This window comes from Giraffa tippelskirchi, chromosome 1 (genome assembly GCF_054371585.1).
Source record: "Giraffa tippelskirchi isolate mGirTip1 chromosome 1, T2T-mGirTip1v1.2.pri, whole genome shotgun sequence".
In the NCBI taxonomy this organism is placed as follows: Eukaryota; Metazoa; Chordata; class Mammalia; order Artiodactyla; family Giraffidae; genus Giraffa; species Giraffa tippelskirchi.
This window is the reverse complement of record NC_137275.1, coordinates 123,041,786-123,063,178: the sequence shown is the minus strand read 5'-3', so window position 1 is coordinate 123,063,178 and position 21,393 is coordinate 123,041,786. Positions and strand designations below refer to the sequence as shown.

Below are 21,393 nucleotides of genomic sequence, written 5' to 3'. Positions count from 1 at the left end.
GCCTTAGAAAGCATCACTATGAACAAAGCTAGTGGAGGTGATAGAATTCCAATTGAGCTATTTCAAATCCTGAAAGATGATGCTGTGAAAGTGCGGCACTCAATACGCCAGCAAATTTGGAAAACTCAGCAGTGGCCACAGGACTGGAAAAGGTCAGTTTTCGTTCCAATCCCAAAGAAAGGCAATGCCAAAGAATGCTCAAACTACCGCACAATTGCACTCATCTCACACGCTAGTAAAGTAATGCTCAAAATTCTCCAAGCCAGGCTTCAGCAATAAATGAACTGTGAACTTCCAGATGTTCAAGCTGGTTTTAGAAAAGGCAGAGGAACCAGAGATCAAATTGCCAATATCCGCTGGATCATCGAAAAAGCAAGAGTTCCAGAAAAACATCTATTTCTGCTTTATTGACTATGCCAAAGCCTTTGAATCACAATAAACTGTGGAAAATCCTGAAAGAGATGGGAATACCAGACCATCTGACCTGTCTCTTGAGAAACCTGTATGCAGGTCAGGAAGAAACAGTTAAAACAAGACATGGAACAACAGACTGGTTCCAAATAGGAAAAGGAGTACGTCAAGGCTATATATTGTCACCCTGCTTATTTAACTTATATGCAGAGTACATCATGAGAAATGCTGGGCTGGAAGAAACACAAGCTGGAATCAAGATTGCCGAGAGAAATATCAATAACCTCCGATATGCAGATGTCACCACCCTTATGGCAGAAAGTGAAGAACTAAAGAGCCTCTTGATGAAAGTGAAAGAGGAGAGTGAAAAAGTTGGCTTAAAGCTCAACGTTCAGAAAGCTAAGATCATGGTATCTGGTCCCATCACTTCATGGGAAATAGATTGGGAAACAGTGGAAACAGGGTCAGACTTTATGTTTTTGGGCTCCAAAATCACTGCTGATGGTGATTGCAGCCATGAAATTAAAAGACACTTCCTCCTTGGAAGGAAGGTTATGGCCAACCTAGATAGCATATTTAAAAGCAGAGACATTACTTTGCCAACAAAAGTCCCTCTAGTCAAGGCTATGGTTTTTCCAGTGGTCATGTATGGATGTGAGAGTTGGACGGTGAAGAAAGCTGAGCACCGAAGAATTGATGCTTTTGAACTGTGGTGTTGGAGAAGACTCTTAAGAGTCCCTTGGACTGCATAGAGATCCAAACAATCCATCCTAAAGGAGATCAATCCTGGGTGTTCATTGGAAAGACTGATGTTGAAGCTGAAACTCCAATACTTTGGCCACCTCATGTGAAGAGCTGACTCATTTGAAAAGACCCTGATGGCTGAGAAAGATCGAGGGCAGGAGGAGAAGGGGACGACAGAGGATGAGGTGGTTGGTTGGCATCATCGACTCGATGGACATGGGTTTGGGTGGACTCTGGGAGTTGGTGATGGACAGGGAGGACTGGCATGTTGCAGTTCATGGGGTCTCAAAGAGTCGGACATGACTGAGTGACTGAACTGAAAGACCAACTTAGCTGAAATATATGGTAAAGCAGTTTCTTGAATATACCAAGGACCATATAAATATTTGTTATTTTCAATATTATTTTTGTCATTGTTATCAAGCAACATTGTGATAAGTCACTGGCCCTGTAAGGCTTGGTACAGCTTATTGCACCTTCTTAGTGTGGTTTGTCCATAATCAGGAGTGATTTGCTGTTACATTTGACAAAAAGTACGTTTTAGAGGATGAACCTTGTTACTGTCTCATGCCTTTTAGCTCCTGGTATCACAACTTCTACATCAGTGGGGAGAAGAGGGCTTTCTGGCTCATGTCGACAGGTACTATATTTTAGGTTCCATAGTTTATATAGAAATGGGCTTCACTTGATTAATTTTCTTTTGAATTATTCCAAAATAATGGAAAAATCACAATGATACAAAGTTTGCTAGCTGACAGGTCAAACAAATATTTTCTATTCCCTCATCAAGTTTCAACATTTTCATCAAGATACAAAATAGATTCTTATAGACTGGACTCCAGAGCCTTTTGGTTTCTGCAGTCAGTGTAGCAAACACACCTTTTTCCTTGTTTTCTTCCTCTAGGGTTACTGATTTCTACCGGAAGCAGAGGGATGCATTACTGGCAGCAGCAGACAAGTGGTTAAGTGGTGAGTGGAACATATATGCTGTCCTGGGATGAGCAGTAGTCCTTATGTGAGTGAGTGATACCACAGAGTATTGTTCATAATGCTGGGGAAGGAAACAGAGTCCAGGCTTATTCTGGTCAAGGAAATGTTACTCTAGGGCTTCCCTGGTGTGCAATGGTTAAGAATATGCCGTGCGATGCAGGGGACACCTGTTCAATCCCTGTTCTAGGAAGATCCCATATGCCCCAGGCAACTAAGCCCAGGCACCACAACTATCAAACTGGCATTCTAGAGCCCATGCTCTGCAGCATGAGAAGCCACCACAGTGAGAAGCCTGTGCACTGCAACTAGAATAGTCCCTGCTCACCACAACCTGAGAAAGCCCACACGCAGCAACAAACATGCAACGCAGGCAGAAATAAGTACTTTTTAAAAATGAAAATGGCACCCTATAAATAATGTCAGAACTAACGGCAACAACCCCACCACAATTACAGCATTTCTACTATACCTCACTGCTGCACAGAATATGTGGTTTACAGAAGAAAAGACCAATTAACCTTGCAATCAACCAGCAATAACCTACTGAGAGCCAAATAATCTCTCAACTAAAAAGGTTTTCAAAATGTTGCTCCAAAGAGATGAGGATTGTGAAATCAACAACATAATTCTTTCCTGACTCAATCAAAACGAAATACTACCATCTTTGGCAGGTTTTAATTACAGATGATTTGCCTTTTAATCATTAACCTCTTTTATCTACTATCTAATCTTTTCTATTGCTAATTTGATTTCAGGACGGGTTTGATTTGATTTTCTATTAAGGAAGTAGGTAAAATGAATTTCATGGCTTTAATTACACCACTAAAAATGCCTTTGGCAAAAATAAAAGGAAATACACAGTGAAGTGAAAGTGGCTCAGTCCAACTCTGTGAGACCCCATGGACTGTAGCCCACCAGGCTCCTCTGTCCATGGGATTCTCCAGGCAAGGACACTGGAGTGGGTAGACATTCCCTTCTACAGGGACCTTTCCGACCCAGGGATCAAACCCAGGTCTCCTGCATTGCTGGTGGATTCTTTAGGACTCAGCCACCTGGGAAGCCCTAATACAAGGTATCAATTCCTTATTTCCATCATACCTTCTTCCCTATGAAGTCCTGGTAAAAATACAATTAGTATTTTTTATAAGAGTACTATTTTACCACCCTGTAAAGTTGAAAAAAGGTTTTCATCAACAGCAAGTTCTTTTCTTAAAATGGTAATAATTAAAATCAAAATAATTTTCTTCCTGCTTGATTTCTCTATCCTTATATTCAATGAAACATAAACCCAACAAATGCACCCAGAATTCCTTAATTTTAAGCATTATTTTTATAACTAATTACGTTCTGATAAAAACTTCAATTCATTACACTTCTGAACAATTTACTGAAACACTAGTAAGATTCTAGGAGTTGAGGAATCCTCTCCTACAATTTGAAAGAGACATGTGTGTCTTGGGGACAGCTCTAAGGAAGAGAGATGGGCATGACACAGGAGTTCCTGCATGGCCCTAAAACCCACTAAAGTCCTAAATATACACATGAGTCCCCTTTCTCCCTTTCAAAACTTCCCCTCACTTTTTCAAATAAAACTCAGAACATCCGTTTTCGGGACTCATAAAAATATTTTTTTTTAAATTCTGTCATTGAAGGAACTTTTTTGGAAATGCTACTTTACAGTTACTGTCATTTGTCATTTAAGTGATATAACTGATATCATGAAAACTGGACTCAGAAAATAGTTCTTCTTTTCTTTGTAGGTTTGGCAGAATGGCATGTTCCTACTGCTGGAATGTTTCTGTGGGTGAAAATTAAGGGCATTCATGATGTAAGAACACTGATTGAAGAAAAAGCAATTAAGAATGAGGTAAGACAGGAGGAGAAGCTAAACTTTTTCTGTAATTTCTTAATAACAATTGTAAGATGTTTATCGTTGCCAACTAGCACATGGCATAACATTTCCTCTCAGACACATTATCTCATGATTAAGATCACGATAGATTTGTGTTACAGAATTAGTCTCCTAATGGGGAAATACAGTCATTCCGCTCACTACTGGTTAGCTTAGTGGCCAAGAGCACAGTTTCAGGAGCCACAGTCCTTGGATGTGAACCCCAGCTCCAGCCCTGCCCTGGTATGTGGTGGTGAGTGAGGTGTCCTCCTTGAGTCTCATCTGAAAAAAGGAGATAATAGGAATCCCTCCCTCTTAGGATTGCTATGATGAAAGGAGTCCACATGGAGAAAACTCCCAGACTAATGCCTGGCACATAGTAAATGCTTGCTAAGTATTAGCCATTAGTATTTAAAATTGAAGAGTTTTTCCCTTATGAAAGTAAAGCATATTCAGGGTGGCATTGTACTTCATGAAAGCATAATGTCACTTTTTAATTTTTATTTTATATTGAGGTTTAGTTGATTTACAGTGCTGTGTTAGTTTCAGGTGTACAGAAAATTGATTCAGTTATACATATGCATATATTCATGCTTTTCAGATTCTTCTCCCAGATAGGTAATTATAGGATACTGAGTCAAATCCCTGTGCTACACAAGTAGGCTCTTATTGATTATTTTACATATGGTAGTGTGTATATGTTAATTCCAAACTCCTGATTTATACTTTCCACACATACCCCCAACTTTTCCCCTTTGGTAAACTTTTCTATATCTCTGAGTCTGTTTCCATTTTATAAATAAGTTCATATGTATCATTTTTTTATATTCCACATACAGTTTAATCACATATTTGTTTTTCTCTGTGTAATTTCACTTAGTGTGATAATTTCCAGATGTATCCATGCTGCAAATAGCATTATTATATTCATTTTTAGGGCTGAGTAATAGTACCACATCTTCTTTATCCATTCCTCTGTTGATGGATATTTAGGTTGCTTCCACATCTTGACTATTGTCTATAGTGTGAGACACCTATAACTTTTTGAATTTTGGTTTTCTCCAGACATTTTCCCTGAAGTGGGACTCATACATACCATATGAATTTGAATCATACAGTAGCTCTATTTTCAGTTTGTTAAGGAATCTTAATACTGTTCTCCATAGTGACTATACCAATTTAGTTTCCCACCAACAGTGTAGGAGTGTACCTTTTTCTCCACACCCTCTCCACCATTTCTGGTTAGTAAAATTTTTGATGATGGCCATTCTGACCTGTGTGAGGTCATTCCTTATTGTAGTTCCGATTTTTCATTTCTCTAGTAATTAGTGATGTTAAGCATCTCTACATGTACTTTTTGGCCATTTCTATGTATTCTTTGGAGAAATGTCTAGTTAGATCTTTGGTCCATTTTTTTATTGGGTTCTTTGATCTTTGTAATACTGAGCTCATGTGTTGTTTATATATTTTGGAGATTAATCCCCTGTCAGTCACACTGTTTCAAAATATTTTCTTTCATTCCATTGACTGAGCTTTTATTTTGCTAATGGTTTCCTTGGCTGAATAAGCTTTTAAGTTTAATTAGGTCCTATTTGTTTATTTTGCTTTTATTTCCCTTACTCTAAGATGTGAATCGAAAAAGATATTATTGAAATTTATGTCAGAGAGTGTTCTGCCTCTGTTTTCTTCTCAGAGTTTTATAATTAATGCTCTTACATTTAGGTCTTTAATAAATTTTGAGTTTATGTTTGTATATAGTGTTACAGAATGTCCTAATTTTGTTTCTTTATATGTATCTGTCTGGTTTTTCCAGGATCATTTATTGAAGAGACTGTCTTCTCTCCATTTTATATTCTTGTCCCTTTTGTCATAGATTAATGGATCATAAGGGCATGGGTTTAATTCAGGGCTTTCCATACTGTTCCATTCATCTATATTTCTGGTGTTTTTTTTTTCACCAGTACCACACTGTCTTGATTACTGTACCTTTGCATTATATTCTGAAGTCAGGGACCCTAAGTCCTTGACCTCTCTTATTCTTTGTCAGGATTGCTTTGGCTATTTGGGGTCTTTTGTGTTCCCATATATATCTTAAGACTTATTTGCTCTATGTCTGCAAAAAAATGCCACTGGAAACTTGATAGATATTGCATTGAATTTGTAGATTCTCCTCGGTAGTATAGTCATTTCAACAATATTGATCCTTCTAGTCCAAGAACATGGTGGTATATCTTTTCATCTGTTTGTGTCATCTTTGATTTCTTTCATTAGCGTCTCATACTTTTGGAATACAGGTCTTTTGAGGCCTTGGTTAGGTATGTGCTATGCTGTGCTTAGTCGCCCAGTCATATTCGACTCTTTGCGACCACCAGGCTCCACTGTCCATGGGGATTCTCTAGGCAAGAATACTAGACTGATTTGCCATGCCCTCTTCCAGTAGTTAGGTATATTCCTATGTCTTTCATTCTTTTCGATGAGATGGTAAATGTGATTATTCCTTAATTTCTCTTTCTGAACTTTCATTGTTAGCGTATAGAAGTTAACAGATTTCTACGCATTAATTTTGGACCCTACAACTTTACCAAATTCATTGATGAGCTCTAGTAGGTTTCTAGTAGCATCTTTAGGATTTTCTATATATAGTATCAAGTCATCTGCAAACAATTTTAGTTTTACTTTTTCCTTTCCAATTTGGATTCCTTTTATCTCTTTGTCTTCAATTTGACTAATATGTATCTCAGTGTGTTCCTCCTTGGGTTTATCCTGTATGGGACTCTGCACTTTCTGGACTTGGGTGAATGTTTTCTTTCCCACATTAGGGACATTTTCTGTTATTTTCTCTTCAAATACTTTCTCAGGCCCTTGCTCTGTCTCTTCTCCTTCTGGGACCCCCTTTAACACTAATGCTGGTGCATTTAAAGTTGTCCCAGAGGTGTCAAACCGTCCTCCTGTCTTTACATTTTTTTACTTTCATCTGTTCTGTGACAGTGATAATCAGTATCCTCTCTTCCAACTCACTTATTCATTCTTCTGCCTCATTTATTCTGCTATTGATTCCTTCTAGTATATTTTTCTTTTCAGTTATTGTATTGTTCAAATCACTTCTTTATGTCTTAGAGATCTTTGTTAAACATTTTTGTATCTTCTTGTTCTGTGCCTCTATTCTTTTTCTGAGATCCAGAATCATCTTTACTATCACTCCTCTGAATTTTAGGTGGGTAGATTGCCTCTCCCCACTTCACTTGGATGTTCTGAGATTTCATCTTGTTCCTTCATCTGAAACATATTCCTCCGCCATCTCATTTTGTCTAACTTGCTGTGTTTGCAGTCTTCATTCAGCAGGTTGCAGGGCTGTAGTGCTTCTTTGCTTCTGGTGTTAGCCCTCTGGCAGATGAGGCAGATATAAGATACTTATCCAGGCTTCCTGGTGGGAGGGGATGTTTCCTGCCCACTAGTAGACAGGGCCATGTAAAGGAGTGTGTTTAGAGGTAGTTGTGAGCTCAGGAAGACTTTAGGCAGTCTGTCTGCTGAAGGGTGGGGCTGTGTTTCCACCCTATCGGTTCTTTGACTTGAGGTGTCCCAGCACTGCAGCCACTGTTGGGTGGGGCCAGGTCTTGGTGTCAAGGTGACAACCTCCGGGACAGACCATGCCAATGAGTACTCCCCAGTACCACTGCCACCAGTATCTTTGCCCCCACATTAAGCCACAACTGCCTCCCACTCACCACCCCCAGTAGACCCACCAAGACATACAGATAGGTGTAGCCCAGGCTCCTGTGAAGTCACTGCTTTTACCCCTGGGCGCTAGTGCACATGGAACCTTCTTTGTGCCATTCAAGGGTGGAGCTTCTGTTTCCTTCAGACCCGGGGAACTCCTGCAATCAAGCCCTGCTGGCCTTCAAAGACAAATGGTCTAGTGGAGCTCCTCCCTCTAATGCAAAGGAAAATCTGGTGGGGGTCTCAGAACTCTCACTCCTGTGGGAGAACCTGTGAGCTGTAATTATTTGTGAGTCACCCACCTGGCAGGTTTGACATTTGATCATCTCACAAATGCACCCCTCCCAGCATCTTGTTGTGGTTTCTCCTTTGACTTTGAATATGGAAATATCTTTTTTTGTGGGTTCCAGTCCATTTTGTTGATGGTTGTTCAGCAGTTAGTTGTGATTTTTGTGTTTTCACGAGAGGAAGTAAACTCAAGTCCTTTTACTCCACCGTGTTCCGTGTTACTTCTGAATTTTTTTAAATAGCCCATCCTTTTACCACCCAGGTTTTTTGACCATTTATGATACATTTTCCTGAAGAGCTTGTATGTATCTAATATTTTGTAATGAAATGAAATTATGTTTTTACTAAAGTATACCTCATTGACAATATTCCATTAGTTTCAGGTATACAAAAATTTGATTCAATACGTCTAAAATTATACTCTTCTTAAAGTCAATATAAAACATTAGCTATATTCCCTACACTGTATAATATACCCTTATGTGTTATTTATTTTATACATAATAGTTTGTACCTCTTAATCCTCTACTCTTATCTGGTCCCTCCTCCCTTCCCTCTCACCACCAGTAACCACAAGTTTGTTTTCTGTATCTATGAGCTTATTTCTTTTTGTTATATTTATTCATTTCTGCTTTAGGTTCTGCATAGAAGCAATAACATATGCCATTTTTCTATCTCTGACTCATTTCACTAAGCATAATACTCTGCAAAACTGTCCATATCATCACAAATGGCAGGGTTTAATACCCTTGTATGGCTGAGTAGTAGTCAATCATAGGCATACACCACAAATTCTTTATCCACTCATCTGCAAGTGGATATTTAGGCTGCTTCCATATCTTGGCAATTGTAAATAATGCTCCTATAAATATAGGGTGCATGTATCTTTTAAAATTAATATTTACATTCTTTTAGATATACCCTGGAATAGAATTTGGGGATCATGCTGCTGCGTCGCTTTAGTCGTGTCCGACTCTGTGCGACCCCATAGACGGAAGCCCACCAGGCTCCGATGTCCCTGGGATTCTCCAGGCAAGAACACTGGAGTGGGTTGCCATTTCCTTCTCCAATGTGTGAAAGTGAAAAGTGAAAGTGAAGTCACTCAGTCGTGTCTGACTCTTCGCGACCCCATGGACTGTAGCCTACCAGGCTCTTCTGTCCATGGGATTTTCCAGGCAAGAGTACTGGAGTGGGGTGCCATTGCCTTCCCCCTTTGGGGATCATAGTATAGCTCTATTTTAGTTTTTTGAGAAATCTCATACAGGTTTCCATAATGGCTACTCCAGTTGAAATTCCTACCAATAGAATATGACAGTTCCCTTTTCTCCACATCCTCAACAACATTTTTTGTTTGTGATCTTTTTGATGAGAGCCATTCAGAGAGGTATCATATGATATTTCATTGTCCTTTGATTTGCATTTCCCGGATGACTAATGATGTTCAGCATCTTTTCATGTGCCTATTGGCAATCTGCATATCTTCTTCGGAAAATGGCTATTTGGGTCTTCTGCTGTTTTTTAACAGGGCTTTTTGTTTGATATAGCTATATATTTATTTTACATAATTAAAATTACATGGAAACCTTTTCATCCACCTTTTTTCACTTAATTAGTCTGCAAGGACTTCTGCACATTTTGTACTTAAACCATAAGTCTATTGAGATTTCATTTAGGGGCATTGATAAAGCTGAAAAATCTACATAATTTTTTGTGCAGCTTCCCAAGTTATCAAATAAATCATCCTTTCAACATTAATTTCTTTAACATATTCATCAGTCTTATGTAAACACTAAGATCTGTTTCTAGTATCATGTTTGTCTTGAGGTACTACGTACAAAAGAAACACCATGTTGATGCTAGCAAAGTCCTAAGCTAGAACATAACAGACAAGGCAGGTTATCAGTCAGAGCAGGAAAATGGCTGTCTGGAAGCAAGAGCAAACACACTCTCCTGGGAAAGTCACTCACCCTCTCTAACCATCATCCTTGAGTGCAGGATTCACATTTTATGGATTGTTATAATGCTAATCATGACAGCACATAGTAATTGCTTAGTAAATACTTACATGACTTAAACAATTGCATTTTAGTTTAATAAGTTATTTTGGAGCTCTCACAGGAGAAGATGAGTGCATGTCCTTCTACTCCGCCATCTCACTGTATCAAATTGAAGTAAGTAGGGAAAATCACTACACCATTCAGGTATAACTTGAATCAAATCCCTTACAATTATATAGTAGAAGTGACAAATATATTCAAGGGACTAGATCTCATAGACAGAGTGCTTGAAAAACTATGGACGGAGGTTCATGACATTGTACAGGAGGCAGTGATCAAGAGCATCCCAAGAAAAACAAATGCAAAAAGCCAAAATGATTGTCTGTGGAGGCCTTACAAATAGTTGTTTAAAGAAGAGAAGCTAAAGGAAAAGGAGAAAAGGAAAGATATATCCATCTGAATGCAGAGTTCCAAAGCATAGCAAGGAGAGATAAGAAAGCCTTCCTCAGGGATCAATGCAAAGAAATAGAGGAAAACAAAAGAATTGGAAAGACTAGAGAGCGCTGCAAGAAAATTAGATATACCAAAGGAATATTTCTTGTGGAGATGGGCACAATAAAGGACAGAAATGGTTTGGACCTAACTGAAGCAGAAGATATTAAGAAGAGGTGGCAAGAATACACAGATAAACTATACAAAAAAGATCTTCATGACCCAAATAATCCTGATGGTGTGATCACTCACCTACAGCCAGCCATCCTGGAAGGTGAAGTCAAGTGGGCCTTAGGAAGCATCACTACAAACAAAGCTAGTGGAGGTGATGGAATTCCAGCTGAGCTATTTCTAACCCTAAAAAATGGTGCTGTGAAAGGTCTGCACTCAATATGCCAGCAAATTGGGAAAACTCAGCGTGGCCACAGGACTGGAAAAGGTCAGTTTTCATTCCAATCCCAAAGAAACACAATGCCAAAGAATGTTCAAACTACTCCACAATTGCACTCAATCTCACACAATAGCTAAGTAATGCTCAAAATTCTCCAAGCAGGGTTCAACAGTATGGGATCTGTGAACTTCCAGATGTTCAAACTGGATTTAGATAAGGCAGAGGAACCAGAAATCAAATTCCCAACATCTATGGGATCATTGAAAAAGCAAGACAGTTCCAGAAAAGCATCTACTTCTGCTTTATTGACTACACAAAAGCCTTTGATTGTGTGAAACACAACAAACTGTGGAAAATTCTTAAAGAAATGGGTATACCAGTCCTTACCTGTTTCCTGAGAAATCCATATGCAGGTGAAAAACCAACAGTTAGAATTGGACATGGAATAACAGACTAGTTTCAAATTGGGAAAGGAGTATGTAAAGGCTGTATATGGTAACCCTGCTCATTTAACTTATATGCAGAGTACATCATGCAAAATGCCGGGATGGATGAAGCACAAGCTGGAATCAAGATTGCTGGGAGAAATATCAATAAGCTGAGATATGCAGATAACACAACGCTTATGGCAGAAAGTAAAGAACTAAAGAGCCTCTTGATGAAAGTGAAAGAGGAGAGTGAAAAAGTTGGCTTAAAACTCAACATTCAGAAAACTAAGATCATGGCATCTGGTATCATCATTTCATGGAAAATAGAACGGGAACCAGTGGCAACAGTGACAGAATTTATTTTGGGGGACTCCAAAATCATGGAAGATGGAGACTGCTGCCATGAAATTAAAAGATGCTCGCTCCTTGGAAGAAAAGTTATGACAAACCTAGACAGTTGGAGAAGACTCTTGAGAGTCTCTTGGACTGCAAGGAGATCCAACCAGTCCATCCTAAAGGAGTTCAGTCCTGGGTGTTCATTGGAAGGACTGATGTTGAAGCTGAAACTCCAATACTTTGGCCACCTCATCCCAAGAGTTGACTCATTGGAAAAGACCCTAATGCTGGGAAGGATTGGGGGCAGGAGGAGAAGGGGATGACAGAGCATGAGATGGTTGGATGGCACCACCGACTCGATGGACATGGGTTTGGGTAAACTCCAGGAGTTGGTGATTGACAGGAAGGCCTGGCGTACTGTAATTCATGGGGTCGCAAAGAGTCGGACACGATTGAGCGACTGAACTGAACTCAATGGACATGAGTTTGAGCAAGCTCTGGGAGCTGGTGATGGACAGGGAAGCCTTGTGTGCTGCAGTCCATAGGGTCACAAAGAGTTGGACATGACTGAGCAACTGAACTTATAATAAGTCAGTTTTATTACATTTTGTTTGCTTTCTTATCAATAACATTATCATCCAGAATATTTGATAAGTGGCTATTTCTGTGTATCACTGAAATCTGAGCTAAGGATAGAGACTTCCTCTTTTATAGTAGTTTTTTTCAGTCTCCTTCACTTACTCTGTATGCCCTGTGGCATGTAATTTAACTTTTCTAAATAATCTGCAACTTTATCACTTCTGCCTTAGACCAGATTTGGGTCATCATTCAAGGAGATTATTACCACTGCCTCCATCTCTACAGAAACTTGCTTCTGGCACATCCCAAAACTCTTCCACGATATTGGGAGAAATTATCTTTTCATTGTTAATGAGGACAAAAAACTTATCTTCCACCTTGAAATCTTCTTCCCTGAGTTCCCCAAATCATTTCATTCCCAGTTCATCAAACTTCAGTGACCAGAGCCCAGATTTATAACAAGTAACAACAACAGTTACTTGAAGTTTGAATATCATGATTTTACTAGACAACAATTTCAAAGACTTAACACAAGCCAAGTTTATTTCTATCTCTGGCACAATTTTCAGTTGCATAGTCTCCAGGCTCTTCTGCTCCCTCCTTGAGTCAGAGACTTGGGCTCCTGCCACCATCTTGCACAGCATTTCAATGCATGGACCACAATGATCACAGCATGCAGAGGGCATGGTGGGTCACATGGGGAGATGTTCACAGGCCAAGACAAGCAGTAGCACCAAGACTTCCCCTCCCTGGTTGGGATTCAATTACTTGGCCTGGAGCATCTAGAAAGAGGCTGAGAACAGTGTGTTTTCATGCCTAGGAAGCAGAGGACATGCATTGGGGCAGCAAGCTGGCAGCCACAGAAGTCACAGAAAGGAGAAGGTGTCCAAGAGTTTTGACAGAATTACTTGCCATTTTATTCCTCCAGTCTAAGTATTGTTTCCACCTCTTTGAGTGACCCATTTTCTTCCCATTGTCAGGCCTTTACACTCTGTATCTTCTCCCCAAAGGACTCTTTCCTTACATTTTGTTTGGTCAATACCTACTTATCTTTGAAGTCCCGACTTAAAGGTCACTTCCAAACTTGATATCTCATAAAGAAGATTTCATTGTTAGGATTTACTTTTCCAGTTACATTAAATGGTTATTATGTTTATTACTGTTTCTGTTGCCTGTAGGATCTATCCTTTGTCCATTAAAGCTAAAATTTAGTTTTGTTTCTTCTGTTTCTGTGCATTATTTTAGTATACACAGAAGAGATAGGATTGTCATATTTATCCTAAATACTTTTCCTGTTTCTGTGCTTTTAGTTTTGTTTATTGTGTGACATGCAGAATTTTTATGTAAGTTGTTTTTTCTCTTGAAATTTCTTTCATTGCTTTTATTTTTTTGTTGTTTTTTTAATACAAATTTATTTAATTGTTTTAATTGGAGCCTAATTACTTGACAATATTGAAGTGGTTCTGCCATACACTGACATGAATCCGCCATGGGTGTACATGTGTTCCCCATCCTGAAGCCCCCTCCCACCTCCCTCCCCACCGCATCCCTCTGGATCACCCCAGTGCACCAGCCCCAAGCACCCTGTCTCATGCATCGAACCTGGACTGGCAGTTCATTTCACATATGGTAAAATACATGTTTCAATGGCATTCTCCCAAACCATCCCACCCTCGCCCTCTCCCACAGAGTCCAAAAGACTGTTCTATACATCTGTGTCTCTTTGGCTGTGTCAAATATAGGGTTATCGTTACCATCTTTATAAATTCCATATATATGCGTTAGTATACTGTATTGGTGTTTTTCTTTCTGGCTTACTTCACTCTGTATAATAGGGTCTGGTTTCATTCACCTTATTGGAACTTATTCAAATGTATTCTTTTTAATGGCTGAGTAATATTCCATTGTGTATATGTACCACAGCTTCCTTATCCATTCATCTCCTGATGGACAGCTAGGTTGCTTCCATGTCTTGGCTATTATAAACAGTGCTGCGATGAACATTGGGGTACATGTGCCTCTTTCAATTCTGGCTTCCTCAGTGTGTATGCCCAGTAGTGGGGTTGCTGTGTGATATGGCAGTTCTATTTCCAGTTTTTTAAGGAATCTCCACACTCTTCTCCATAGTGGCTGTACTCGTTTGCATTCCCACCAACAGTGTAAGAGGGTTCCCTTTTCTCCACACCCTCTCCAGCATTTATTGCTTGTACACATTTGGATAGCAGCCATTCCAACTGGCGTGAAATGGTACCTCGTTGTGGTTTTGATTTGCATTTTCTCTGATAATGAGTGATGTTGAGCATCTTTTCCTGTGTTTGGTAGCCATCTCTATGTCTTCTTTGGAGAAATGTCTGTTTAGTTCTTTGGCCCATTTTTTTGATTGTGTCATTTATTTTTCTGGAATTGAGCTGCAGAAGTTGCTTATATATTTTTGAGATTAATGCTTTGTCAGTCTTTTCATTTGCTATTATTTTCTCCCATTCTGAAGGCTGTCTTTTCACCTTGCTTATAGTTTCCTTTGTTGTGCAAAAGCTTTTAAGTTTAACTCAGAAAGTCCTCCAACACTCTGAGATTAGATTTACCTCTATTTTTATTTTTCCTTTAATCATCTATTTTCCAAACTCTCTCAGATATTCATGCTTCCAGGACATGATTTATACATTGATAGTTCAGCTCCTTGCCCCTACTTCAGAGCATCCTTCTCTTCAGCTTCTCCAGAACAGATCGACATGGTGAGTTATCAATTTATTTTTTGTGTTCATTTTGTGAGTTACGACATTATTCGATGTCTGCTTTGGTTTCTGAAAAATGGGAATAATTGGAAAGTGTGAAGTACAACTCAAAGAAGTTGCCAGACTTCTATGGAAATGTGATGAGACCAACTTGGAGTTGAACTTTATTGATTCTGTGAATAGATTTCAGACCTAACTCAACAGTGTTAACCAATAATCAACATGTTATACAGAGAGGCTCTTTCCCTCCTGCATAAAATTAACATGAGTCAGAGTACAAATTCATGAAGCCATCGGACTCTTTCTCTGAAGGGGAAATATCAACAAGCGTCCAATAGACTAATATTGATGATTAGAGTTAACTAACTGATTCATCAAAAAGTCCAGCTTTAATCAAGATAAGATGAAGAAAAGAAGCAAGTTCCTAAATACTACTATGTCAGGAACTCAGAGAAGAGCCATACACTGAGATCCAGTAACTGCAAGAAGAGTGTATACTTCTCCTGGGAGATGGGGAGTCTCTGAGTGTGTTCTTGATTTACTTGATTTCTCACATCATTAAATATGCTTTTTATAAGTTATATATGAGTAGAGTTGGACTACTGAAACTATATATAAGGCATATGCAGATGAGAGACTATTTGAAAAAATAAAATAATTGATGTTCTCAGAGAAAATGATGATCTTGAGGGTAAAAAAATTCCTTTTTGATGTCTGGGATTCTGACATGTTTCCATCTATTAGTGAATGTGATGGCATACAACCCAGATGAACCTGAGGTTAACCCTGAGCTTTCATTATCTGATCTCAACATAAGATGGGACTCCTTTTTTAAATTTTTAATGTTATGGCAGAATTCTCCTAAAGCCACTTGAAAGTGAAAGTTGCTCGGTCGTCTCCAACTCATTGTGACCCCATGGGCTATGTACTCCATGAAATTCTCCAGGCCATAATACTGGAAGAGGTAGCCTTTCCCTTCCCCAGGGGATCATCCCAACCCAGAGGTGGAACCCAGGTCTCCCGCATTGCAGGTGGATTCTTTACCAGCTGAGCCACAAGGGAAACCCAAAAAGCATGTTGATTTCATTAATTCTTCTCTCTGTCTTATTTTAGGCCTTTTAGAGATTAGCTCAACTTATAGAAGAACATCTATGAAGAAATCAAACTCTTTGTAGCACTCATGGATTTCAGATAAATTATTTCTATGTTTTAGCAACAAGAAATAAATCATTGGTGTAAGACTTACGGATTGGGTTTCAACAACTATGTCACATTTGTAATAATTTAACTACACAACTTTTCAAGTGCCCTTAAAACCATCAGAATGCCAAAATATATTTATAATCCTTTTGATAAATTTTCAACCCACCAAAATGTTATCCTTATCATGGGTTTTATTGTAAAGAACTCTATAGTCGCTTACTGCCTTTTCATACTTATCATAGTAAAATGCCAGGCTGGATGAAGCACAAGCTGGAATCAAGATTGCTGGGAGAAAGTTCAACAACCTCAGATATGCAGATGATACCACCCGTAAGAGAGAAAGCAAAGAAGAACTAAAGAGCCTCTTGAGGAAAGTGAGAGAGGACAGTGAAAAAACTGGCTTAAAACTCAACATTGAAAAAACTAAGATCATAGCATCCGGTCCCATCACTTCATGGCAAACAGATGGGGAAACAGTGGAAACAGTGACAGTCTTTATTTTGTTGTGCTCCAAAATCACTGCAGATGGTGACTGCAGCCATGAAAGTAAAAGACGTTTGCTCCTTGGAAGAAAAGTTATGACAAACCTAGACAGCATACAAAAAAGCAAAGACATTACATTGCCAAAAAGGACTGTCTAGTCAAAGCTATGTTTTTTCCACTAGTCATGTATAGATGTGAGAGTTGGACTATAAAGAAAGCTGAGCACCGAAGAATTGATGCTTCTGAACTGTGGTGTTGGAGAAGACTGTTGAGAGTCCCTTGGACTGCAAGGAGATCAAACCATTCCATCCTCAAGGAAGTCAGTCCTGAATATTCATCAGAAGGACTGATGTTGAAACTGAAGCTCCAATACTTTGGCCACCTGATGTGAAGAACTTATTCTTTGGAAAAGACCCTGATGTTGGGAAAGATTGAAGGCAGGGGAAGAAGGGGACGACAGAGGATGAGATGATTGGATGGCATCACCAACTCAATGAATGTGAATTTGAACAGGCTCTGGGAGTTAGTGACGGGCAGGGAAGCCCTGCATGCATCAGTCCATGGGGTCGCAAAAAGTTGGACAAAACTAAGCGACTGAACTGAACTGATAGTCACTTTATCATTTCCCATAAATTTTCTTTGAAACTAACATTTTACAGTAAATTATTTGTAAGAATATAATCGAATTCAAAATAGTATATCATGTACACTCTATTTTTAATTAAGTTTAATAAAAATGTATTGCAAAAGTTCTTAGAATTTGACCATTATTCATAATTCTCAGTAAGAGGATCATAGACATTATGCTATGGCATAGGAATCTCTTTAAAATAAAATTCTAAAACTAAACATACCAAAAGTTCTGCTTGCTGATTCTTAGTGAGGAGGAGAGATCCAGGACATAGAACAATGTACTAAACTGTATGTTTATGACACTACACAGCTTCAAAAATGTATTCATATCAGTTACATGATTTCTGGCTACTACACTCCTTTCAGGTACTTAGAATATACTTGTAAATGATTTTCTTCCTCACCTTTAAGATCTTTATTTTCTTCATCTGATTATTAAATATATGCTGATCTGAATGTTTTCAAACAATCCAGGAAAAATAAGCAATCAAGTTAAAGCTGCTGGCTGTCTCAGCCTCAGCATTCATCATCCATCCTTTTGGATGTTTCTGTGCTTGTACACATAATATGTACAAGGATAGGATGTCATTAGGACAGTATCAGAAATACCCTGTGTCTGTTTTCTGTTGCTGTAGAAAACTTTACCTACATTCCATAATCTAGTCCTTGTAAAGTTATCAGGTTCTTTGAGGAATTAGGACACTTATATCACTGTTATTACAACCTTCCTTATGTATATAAACATCTCCATCATGGCTATTATTTTCCCAGCATCTGAATAAGCTGGAGCGTTGAGCCCTGGTGAGAATCACTACGGTTATTTCAAGTTGACCTAAAATGAAGAGTTGTCAGGAGGTTCAGAGAGCCCCAGGCAGGATAAACCCAGGGAGGAACACACTGAGAGGCAGAGTACTCAAATTGACAAAAATTAAAGAAAAGATATTAAAAGCAATAAGGGAAAAGGCAATAAATAATATGCAAGGGAATCCCCATAAAGTTAGCAGCTGGTTTCTCAGCAGAAATTGTGCAGGTCAGAAGGGAGTGACATGATATATTTAAAGTGATGAAAGGGAAGGACCTAAAACTGAGAATACTATACCCAGCAAGGCTCTTGTGCAGAAAAAAGAGATGAGGAATCCAAATTGGAAAGAAGAAGTAAAACTCTCACTGTTTGCAGATGACATGATGTAGTACATACAAAATCTTAAAAATGCTACTCGGAAACTTTTGGGGTTCATCGGTGGATTCCATAAGCTTACAGGATACAAAATTAATGTATAGAAATCTGCGGCATTTCTACACACATACGAAAGAAAATATCAGAACAGAAATTAAGGAAACAATCCCATTCACTATAGAAAAATAATAATAATAAAATACCTGTGACTAAATTTGTCTTACAAGGCAAAGACCTATACTCTGAAAACTATAAGATTTGATACAAGATATATAAAATATATATTGAAAATATAGATGACACAAACAGATAGAAAGATACACTGTGTTGTTGGACTGGAGGTATCATTATTATTCAAATGACCATATTATCCAAGGCAATCTACAGATTCAATGCAATACCCATCAAAGGCATTTTTCATAGAACTAGAATACATAATTTTAAAATCTTTATGGAAATACCAAAGATCTCAAATAGCCAAAACAATCTTGAGAGAGAGGAATGGAGTTGGAGGAAACACGCTTCTTGTCTTCAGCCTATACTACAAAGCTACAGTCATCAAAACAGTATAGTACTGGCAGAAAATGAGACAGATCAGTGAGACAGGATACAAAGTGCAAAAAGAAACTCAAAAACTGTGGTCAGTTAATCTATGACAAAGGAGGCCAGAATATACAATGGACAGAAGACGGTCTCCTCAACAGGTGGTGTTGGGAAAACTGGACAGCTACAGGTAAGAGAATAAAATTAGAACATTCTCTAATACCATAAATAAAAACCTGAAAATGGCTTATAGACCTAAGTGTAAGAATGGATACTATAAAACTCCAAGAGAAAAACACAGGTAGAACATTCTTGACATAAGTGGCAGCAATATTTTTTTGGATCCATCTTCTAGAGTAAATGGAAATAAAACCAAAACTAAACAAATAGGACCTAATTAACCTTACAAGCTTTTGCACAGCAAAGAAAACCATAAATAAAATGAGAAGATAACATAGGGAATTGGAGAAATATTTTAAAAGATGCTCCTGACAAAAGATTAATTTCCAAAATATTCAAAGAGCTCATATACCTTAATATCAAACAAAACAAAAAAAAATACAATCAAAAAATGGAGAGAAGATGTAAATAGACATTTCTCCAAAGAAGAGATACAGATTACCAACAGGCACATTAAAAGATGCTCAACAACACTAATTATTAGTGAAATGCTAATCAAAATTACAATTAAGTATCACATCACAAGGGCTTCCCAGGTGACTCAGTGGTAAAGAATCCACCTGCAAAGCAGGAGACATAGGCTCCATCCCTGGGTCGGGAAGATCCCCTGGAGGAGGAATTGGCTACCCACTCTAGCATTCTTCCCTGAGAAATTCCGTGGGCAGAGGAGCCTGGCGGGCTACTGTCCATGAGGTCACAAAAGAGTCAGATACGACTTAGCAACTAAACAACAACGTCACATCACAGTGCTCAGAATGGCCATGATTAAAAAGTCTACAAATCATCAATGCTGGAGACAGTGTGGAGAAAAAGGAGCCCTCCTGCATTGCTGGTCGGGATATAAACTGGCACAACCACTATAGTGAATAGTTTGGAGGTTCCTTACAAACTAACAATAGATCTACAATGTGATCCTGCTATCCCTCTTCTGGGCACATATCTGGGGAAAACTCTAATTCAAATAGATACATGCACCTACCTCACTGTTCATTCCAGCACTACTGTCAACAGACAAGGCACTGAAGCAACCTGAATGTCTGCTGACAGATGAATTGATTAAAAGATACAGTACACATTATTCAGCCATAAAGAAGAATGAAATACAGCCATTTGCAGCAACATGGGTGATTTAGAGATTATTATATTAAGTGAAGTAGACAGAGAAAGACAAATATTATATGATACTACTTATAGGAGGAATCTTATTTTAAAAAAAGATACAAGTGCACTTATATACAAAATAGGAATAGACTCATAGACATAGAACATAAACTTTTGCTTACCAAAGTCAATGGGAGGAGAAGGGAGGGAGATGTTAAAATAGGAGCTTGGATTAAAATAAACAAAGTATATTATATATAAAATCGATAAGTTCCAACAGTATAGCACAGGGATCTATACTCAATATCCTTTAACAACACATAATGGAAATAATCTGAAAAAGAATATAGATGTTTAATTGAATCTCTTTGCTGTACACTTGAAACTACACATTACAAATTAACTATACTTCAATTTTTAAAAAGAGACACTTTGGAGTCTGAACCCCAGTACCTAGGAATGTGATCTTATTTGAACACAGAGTCCTTACGGAGGTAAAAAGTTAACACGAGGCGATGAAGGTGAACCCTGGTCTAATGAGACTGGTGTCCTTATAAGGAGTTTGACAACAGGGGCGTGCACACAACAGGGAGACGCCATGTGACGATGAAGGTCAACATCACGGTGATGTAGCCACAGACAAGGAACGTTGAAAATTACCACACACCACCAGCATCTAGGAGAAAGGCCTGGAATAGATTCTGGGTCACAGGTCTCAGAGAGAACCATGCCTGCTGATGCCTTCACCCTGTACTTCCAGCCTCCAGACCTGTCCTTTGTCTCTATCATCACTTTAAATAACATACAGCTTCCATCATAGAGGAAGCACTCCACAAATGTTTAGAGAATGACTGGGTCCAGAACACCGGGCCTTATAATTCATTCTGTACCCGAAAGTCTTAAGCCAAGCCTTTCAAAGGCAGCCTGAGTTGCAAACCTTGATCACTCATTCCACACCCTCAGGAGAATTCCTCCTGCAGTGGCTCCTGACAATTTCAAAGTCTGGTCTCTTTGATTTTCTAGCAATCAATCATTTCTTCAGTTTTCAGCTTCTGATCTTCAGGTGAGCTGTCCCTA

General features: G+C 38.7%; 1 protein-coding gene across 1 annotated transcript in view; it reads left to right on the top strand.

The window, feature by feature from the left end:
• The window catches only part of LOC145515972 (kynurenine/alpha-aminoadipate aminotransferase, mitochondrial-like), a 29,567-nt gene extending 13,449 nt beyond the window's left edge, over positions 1-16,118 (top strand). Inside the window, exons 7-11 of the mRNA XM_081517312.1 lie at positions 1,734-1,795; positions 2,060-2,124; positions 3,906-4,012; positions 14,895-14,996; positions 16,110-16,118. Of these exons, the coding sequence (XP_081373438.1) occupies positions 1,734-1,795; positions 2,060-2,124; positions 3,906-4,012; positions 14,895-14,996; positions 16,110-16,118 (345 nt within the window). The remainder of the gene's footprint in view (positions 1-1,733; positions 1,796-2,059; positions 2,125-3,905; positions 4,013-14,894; positions 14,997-16,109) is intronic.
• The last annotated feature ends 5,275 nt before the right edge of the window (positions 16,119-21,393 follow it).